This window comes from Hesperophylax consimilis, chromosome 12, assembly GCF_061612785.1.
Source record: "Hesperophylax consimilis isolate HC1 chromosome 12, BYU_Hcon_1.0, whole genome shotgun sequence".
NCBI lineage: Eukaryota > Metazoa > Arthropoda > Insecta > Trichoptera > Limnephilidae > Hesperophylax > Hesperophylax consimilis.
In genome coordinates this window covers 8,818,029-8,825,721 of record NC_142847.1, presented here as the reverse complement: position 1 = coordinate 8,825,721, position 7,693 = coordinate 8,818,029, and the positions used below count along the sequence as shown (strand labels likewise).

Here is a 7,693-nt window from a genome sequence, read left to right as displayed (position 1 = left end):
GCAAATAAATAAATTATAATAATTATTTTCATCTTAAATTCAATTAGTTTCAGCACAATTTTCAGATTCATTGAGTCTGACAATAACATACTCCAATGAAAAATATCATGACTTACATACATATTTTCATACAGATCAACAAATACGTATATAAGTTTTATTATATATTATTAATAAATATTAAAATGAATTTTACACATTGGTACAGTTCTTTAATCATTAAAAACTGGTAAATTTTAAAATAAAAAATGTCTCGGTACCAAGTACCAAGCACAAACTAAATTGACTTTGTCAAAATAAAAAGAAATCTCTGGTACTGGAGTTCTGGTACCTACCCTGATGTATGGCAGTGAGGCATTGAATTGGCAGAGGAAGGATGAGAGTAGACTGAATGCTGTAGAAATGAGATTCCTGAGCTGTATGTGCGGTAAAACCATGATGTAAGCATAATGAGTAAGATTAAGAAAGGGACGCTTAGATGGTTTGGGCATGTAGAGCGAATGAACGAAGAAAGGAGTGTAAGGAGAATATATGACGCAAATGTGAATAGTAGAAGAAGTCGGGGACTCTTGAGGAAGACATGGCACGATCATGTGACTTAGATTCTTGAGTCGGGCGATGTCTAGAGTCAGGTTGGCAGTCCGTCCTCTCTGCGTACCCTTTCGGAGAAACGGCGTGATGGTTAGTTAGTTAATAACTAGGTCCTAATGGTCAAGTGATTAAGACCCTGTCCCTAAGACAAGAGATCCTGAGTTCGATTCCTAGTTGTGACCGTTGCAACATCTTTTATTATTTTATCTGTGTCTTGTTCTGTTGCATGTTTCATTTAGATTTGTTAGTATTATTTACTTCTTCAATGATCTATTACATAAAATTAATTTATTATTGACATTAAAAAAAAAAAAGCATGAAGCAGAAAAAAAAGCAGAAGTTCATGAATGAATTACTTCATTTGCAGTAATTAAGATTGTAATTTTAGTTTTTATAGGAATAATATTTCAGTCATCGACTTCAATTATATTGCAACATTTTCTTCTCATGAAAATAAAAATACACTTCTGGAAATTTGGTGTTATCTTTTCAATATTTTATTTAAGTTCATCCAAGTAATCCAAACTGTTTTACAAATTATTTTTATTTTTTAACTAGTTGCTGTGGCTCAGTCTGTCTGTGCAGATAGAGAAACAATAGCGCGTGTTGCTTTTACGTCAAACAGACAGCGCTGTTTTTCAAAAAAGCATGTTTGTCCAACAGATGGCATTATAAAACATATTAAAATGTAGAATGTAAACAAATATAAAGAAGTAGTTTTTATAGACGCTTACTGATGGTTTTTATCATGTAACAACACAATTATTACTTGACACGAAACTAAAAAAGCATATTTAATTAGAAGATATTATAAAAGTTATTGACACTTTTTTCGTTTATTTTAAAAACATTTATTGAAAAATTTGCAAACTATTGAATTATTTAAAATTTTCCAGGATGGTTTACGGTATATTTTTTCTCTCTTTTTAAAATTTTTAAATTATGTTTCTCACCAAAATACAAAATGAGATAGCATAACTTTTATTAGTCAGGCTGGGAGATATATCTTCCAAAAACTCTCTACGGTTGTTGGTTGCTATGTAGAATATCTTCCAAAATTGACCAAGGGGTTATGTAAACATTTCTAATACAGAATTTAACCATAGATTAAATTTATTTTCTAGGCTTGTAAATCTTTCTTGTGGTGATATTTCCTATAAATGGTTCTTTTGAAATTAGGCAAGCTTTAACACATTCTTCATATATCTATATCGTAAGACCTAGAACATTGGAGAATATATGTATTATATTAGATTATTTTTACATTTCTGCGTATATTACCCCTAGCTGTACCCATCTATTTATATCTTGGGCATGACCAATTATCATTCGTTAGAGACACGTAGAGGTATGGCTCTGAGTAAATATTTTTATCTTTTACTAAACGGAAATGAGATTTGTGCTCAAATAGATTTCTTTGTACCAGAGTATCACTTTCGAGAAAGTTGCCATAACCTTTGCGGTATAGCGAGCCGAACGAATTTGTTCACGAACTCACCCATGGGGAGAGTCACGTATTACCTAAATACAGTTTATCAAAAGATCGATATGTTTTTTACGTACTACAGTGCTAACAAGGTTTTGGCAATGCATATACATTGTTTAAACGGTACAATTATAACAACTTAGAACCCAATCTGTAATGTTATAAGAAAATTGTACAAATTGAATTAAATAAATAATTTAACTTCCAAAACCAATATGTAGACAAATTGATTGCTGATGATTTTCAGATATTTATTTACTCTCCAATATTTCTAATAAACCTATTAGTATTTAAATTGGGAATCTGTGTAATTTAATTTTCAAGCAATTATAGTGTGCTTTTATTTTTTTTAAGCATTAGTAAATAGACTAGCTCCCAGTTGGACCTGATAATACTTCTCTATTAACTGCTGCCATTTCCGAAAATCACAATCAAAAAATGATTTTCTCTGAACATTTAAATTAAACATTTCTTTAGTTTCTAGGGAAACTACTAATGGTCGATTATAACACACTGGTAAGACAGTATAATTTACAAAAACATTATTTTGCAAAAAACAAGTTATTTCAAAAATACAATGAGCTGGCGGACGACAAAACTTTAGAATCAGCACACCAAGAGTTGGATTGTAATATACCTTTGCTTTATAATTTAAAAAATAATAAAAAAAGAAGTCAGGGACGCCCGAGGAAGACATGGCACGACCAAGTGAACCAGATACTTGAGTCGGGCCTTGTCAAGAGTCAAAATAATAGAAGAGTATGTATGAGATGATGTATGAATGTGAATGAGGCAAGGAGTATGTGACAAGACCGAGTTGTTTGGCGGTCCGTCCTCTCTGCCTACCCCTGCGGAGAAAGGCGTGATGGTTAATTAGTTATAAAAAAATATATATACAGGGTGTCCAGGGGTAAAGTGCACTAACTTCGGGGAGTGATTCTAAATGATTTTAGAAGTAGAAGAGATAAGTAACTTTTATCAAAATTAAAATGTTTTAAGGTAGTTTTTAGGTAAAAAAATAGCATTTTTTTGTATGGTCAAATAAATATTTTTCTTTAGAAAAAAATTATTTTATCTTTTTTACTTCTACCATCATGTAGATTCACCTCCCGAAGTTAGCGCACTTTACTCTAGGACACCCTGTATATTATAAAAATACCAAAAGAACAATGCCGTAGCCCTGGACGTTACCTGTTCAGGAGGTTCAAGGATGAAAAATGTATGGATCAATGATAGATAAAGAAAGGACGACAAAGGTTAGAATAAAAAACACACATTCGATTCTATAAAGTGTTCATATATTTCAATGAAATGTAAACATAATTATTCAAATGATACATTACAGCAAATAAGTCATAATGCCAAAGTAGTGTATTGTAATAATAATAATATATAAATATATCATTTAAAAAGCATACATTGTATAGTATTAGAATATGCATCAAAACAAAACCACGCTGCATTCATTTTGACTTGATTTAGTCACTTTGGCCAGTTGTGAATGTTTGTGACGTGCTTAAACGTTTAATATGAAATTAAATGTTAAAATATAATTAAATTAAATTGACTGGATAAGAATTTAAAAATCAAATTAATTAAAATTAAGTCATTTCGTTTCATATTCAGAGAATATAAAAAAAAAAATGCCTTTGCACGCATTTTTAACATTGTTTTTTCAAAACGTATCCGAAAAAAAAGTTAATTCGACGATAAATTTTAGCGCGTACAAAAGTCGTCAACAAATATAATTAAGTATAAGAATTTGAATTTCTTAGTTTTGTAGCCTTGTTTTTCTCTAATAAAAAATGTATGAATTCGATTTTAGATAAAATCATGTTGGTCAGTTATTTGTCAACTATGTATTATTTATGCAAAAACTAATCCCATCTATTCGCGTTTCTCATTTTATTTTACGACCGTATACTAAGGTTTGTTAATTCATTTTAATTCTAATTACTGTACAAAATCTATTGCGTTACCTGCGTCTGTTCTCACATAAATATATAACAATAATTATCTATGTCTATAATATATGTATAGTACATTATTCTTTCTTTACACCGACTAAATCAATGTGCATGACTAAGCTAGGACTGTTACGCTCGCATGTCCAGAGGTGGCGCCTCCTCAACACACAACTCGGTGAACAAATCACCTCGTCTAGTTATAAAAAGATACAAAAGTCAACAAACACTTCTTTTACAGGCAACAATAAAAGAGACCACCAAATCACATGTTTGCTGTACATAATTATAAATGGCCAAATTACAAATAAGATAAAAGATAAAGAACACACGAAATTGGACATAACAGCACCAAAAGTTATATAACCTCATAAACTTGTCACTAAAACAAACAATGAAGAAATATTTTATTCATTATTTAATTAAGTGTCCAAAAGATCAGTGCGGCCAGTTAAAATTTGATAGCTTATGAGGCAATCTAGTGCATTCTCTAACACTGGCTCATCGTAACACAGATGTCAAAATCTTGCCATAAATCTGTATCCTCAGATGTCTAATTTGTTTAAAATACAAAACTTAGAAATATAAATTAGTAAATATAATATAATTTATATGTATAATGTTAAAATCAACATGGCCAATTAAGATCACTCTGTGCTTTGGAAAACAAGCGACAAGTTGCTTTATACACTTTGCATTCAATGTACAATGGGCAGCTTAGAACATTACTAAAAAGGATAATATAATTATATTTATAATGTCGTAGAAAGATTTAAATACCAGATCCATATAATAAACCCAGCTTTGTAACTCAATTCAATACAATGAATCCAGCGGTGTAACTCAGTTCAATAAAATCCAGTTTCAAAACTCAATTCAGCTTTGTAGCTCTATTCAATACAGTGAATCCAGCTTTTGTAACTCAATTCACTACATAGAATCCAGTTTTGTAACTCAATTCAATACACTGAATCTCGCTTCGTAAGTTAATTCAAAACAGTGAATCCAGCTTTACAACTCAATTCAATATACTGAATGTACTTTGTAGCTCTATTCAATACAGTGAATCCAGCTTTGTAGTTCAATTCAATGCAGTGAATCCAGCTTTGCAATTCGATTCATAAGATCAATAAAGTAAGTTTGGAACAATATTAGGAATGACTACCATAAAAAAACAATATGTACATCATTTTTGAGGACTACACAAAAATTCATAGGTTACAATAAAAAATATAATATGTCAAATTGTAAGTAGTAGAAATTTGAAAATTATTGTTATCATGAAAAATATATTAAATCAATCTTAAAAAATCATTACAAGAATTATTATTTACACGTTGATAACCTATTTAAGTAAACAATTAGTTACATAAAAGATTGTAAAAATATTTTGATACATTATTTTCACGTCATAAAAAAATTATAAACACTAAAAACAAAAAATATTACAATTTTCCACAATGAATGCAATTTTTATTTTTTTAATTCTTTCCCAAACACATACATATTAAAATATAATTATTATCTCTAATTTTGAAACCTTTAATATTCAATGGTGGAATTCCATTAAAACATGACTTTTTTTATGGATTAAAACAATAATATGGAGGAAAGTTATAAAGTTGTTCTAATTCATAAACAAATAATTTTAAAATTTTTTACAAGAAACTTTAATTTTTGTTTAGTACTTTGGCAACAAATTTCTTATTACAATGTTTCGAGATCATACATTATTAAGAAATATGATTTGAAGGATATTGATAATATAAAAAGGAATAATTAAAATTAATTATAATAAAAAATATTCATTAAAAAAATTTAAAAATTAAACACCCGCTTAATAATAATCAGATAAATCGACAAATTGAATCCTTAAAATTCATTAAAAATAATCAAAAGTTTATTTGATGTTCACAATGATTTCACACTCATTTTGTAGAAATATGAAGTTTGTTTAGGCACTATCTACTAAAACATAATAAATTATGTAAATTACATAGTTTTGTAATCCGCGAGATACATTTATTTAAATCAGCGTATTTTCTTTGCAGTTTCCACTAATTTTATAAAATTATTCATATTGTAAGTGTAGCCTGTCAATAAAAATATAAGCCGTGGAAAAGTACAAAAGATATCTAAAGTTCGTTGGATTAGTTCCATTAACTCGTTCGCTGCCGCCGATCAGAACTGTTCGGCTTTAGTTCGTTTAAAATTTAGTGGCAACGAACCAGTTAACAGCATCATTGTGATGCTCTGTAATAATGTAACAATTTAACAACTACCAACTCAACAGATTAATAATTGTAGTTGTTGCCGAAATAAACAATTTATAATTACAAATTGTCATTATTATTTGATTTAATTCAATCCAATGTATTTTATCAAGCTTCTAGGTTATAATGCAGATTTTTAACTACGCAATATAATAAGCAATCTGCACTATTCGTATGATAGCATACATTTCATTATAACCTAAAAAACTTGTTGCACTTGCAAAATAGCACAATTGTCTAGTTAAAGACTCGTCGCAATTCAAACGTCTGAGATATTAACATCACTCAGTTATCTACGAGTCCTTGTCGTTTTTCTTCTTCCAGCATGGCGTCTAGTTCATCTGTTAAGTTGGCGAGCATGTTGCCAATATCGTTTAAGACGTCCCCAGGTTCGGCAGATAATGATAAAGGAGCGTGCGCGGTAGGTTTGGGCGTAGAAGCTCCACTCCTGGAGGTGTTTTCTTCGCTGTCTGTGTTGCCAGAGTGGGTGGGGGTGGAAGGGTGACGTGGGGGCAGCGAGCTGAGGGGGGTGTTGCTGCGGCCGTAGTCAGCTGTGTGCGGTCGGCTGTTGGTCTGACCGCGGTTCTGTTTGATCGTGCCGGCATTCTCGTTGGCGAATGGAAGGCTGTCAGATTCGGTGCTCGAACTTGACTGTAAATATAAATGAAGAAAGGAATGTGATTAGTAAGTACATATTTATAGTAATATCCCAGGAAGTGAGGAGGGTAACGCAATTCAACACATTACATACAGTATATCATCGACAAATAAACAATACGGCACAAATGCCAAAAATGTAATTGTACAGGTGAGACAAAAAAACAGAGTAGTGTCCGTAGCACAACAAAACTATTTTGTGGCAGGAGTATTGGAGATCGGTGGTACCGGTAAAATATAACCAATTTCGGTTGTCGGGAATTGCTTATCTCCTACTGTGCGCAATATCTAGTGATAGTATTATGAGCTAGGTATACACAGGCAGAATTCGCTTCTCTATCGAATTTAAAAAAAAGTGATTTTTGACTGTATGTTGCTTAGGCTGTATTGTTTCTTCATCAACGGTATAAACGATTAAAAATTTGAACATTATAAATAGTTAGTTGACAAATTTGGTGCCAATGTTTATTTCAGACTTCTTGGGTTTTAGAATCTGGAGAATCTTGGAGGTTGTGATTATATAATTCCTAAGTTTAAAAATAATTTATTGGTTTCAGCTGTTTATTTATGGTGTTGGTCATGAAAGTCTCAAATGATTTATTTACAAGGGAAAATTTAAATCAAGTATTATGAACACATTGTTTGCGGGAGTCTTTTGCGTACTGTTGGTAGAGAGCGAGAGACGCTTAAAAGCGTTTTTCGTATTTGTACACTATTGGTAA

General features: G+C 30.9%; 1 protein-coding gene across 2 annotated transcripts in view; it reads right to left on the bottom strand.

Annotated features, from left to right (window-relative positions):
* Positions 1 to 3,359: 3,359 nt before the first annotated feature.
* Positions 3,360 to 7,693, bottom strand: part of ckn (CRK like proto-oncogene, adaptor protein) — a 159,644-nt gene continuing 155,310 nt past the window's right edge. For both annotated transcript variants that reach the window (XM_089638105.1, XM_089638106.1), the window contains one exon: positions 3,360 to 6,965. In XM_089638105.1, the coding sequence (XP_089494231.1) occupies positions 6,600 to 6,965 (366 nt within the window). In that variant the 3' untranslated portion in view covers positions 3,360 to 6,599. The remainder of the gene's footprint in view (positions 6,966 to 7,693) is intronic.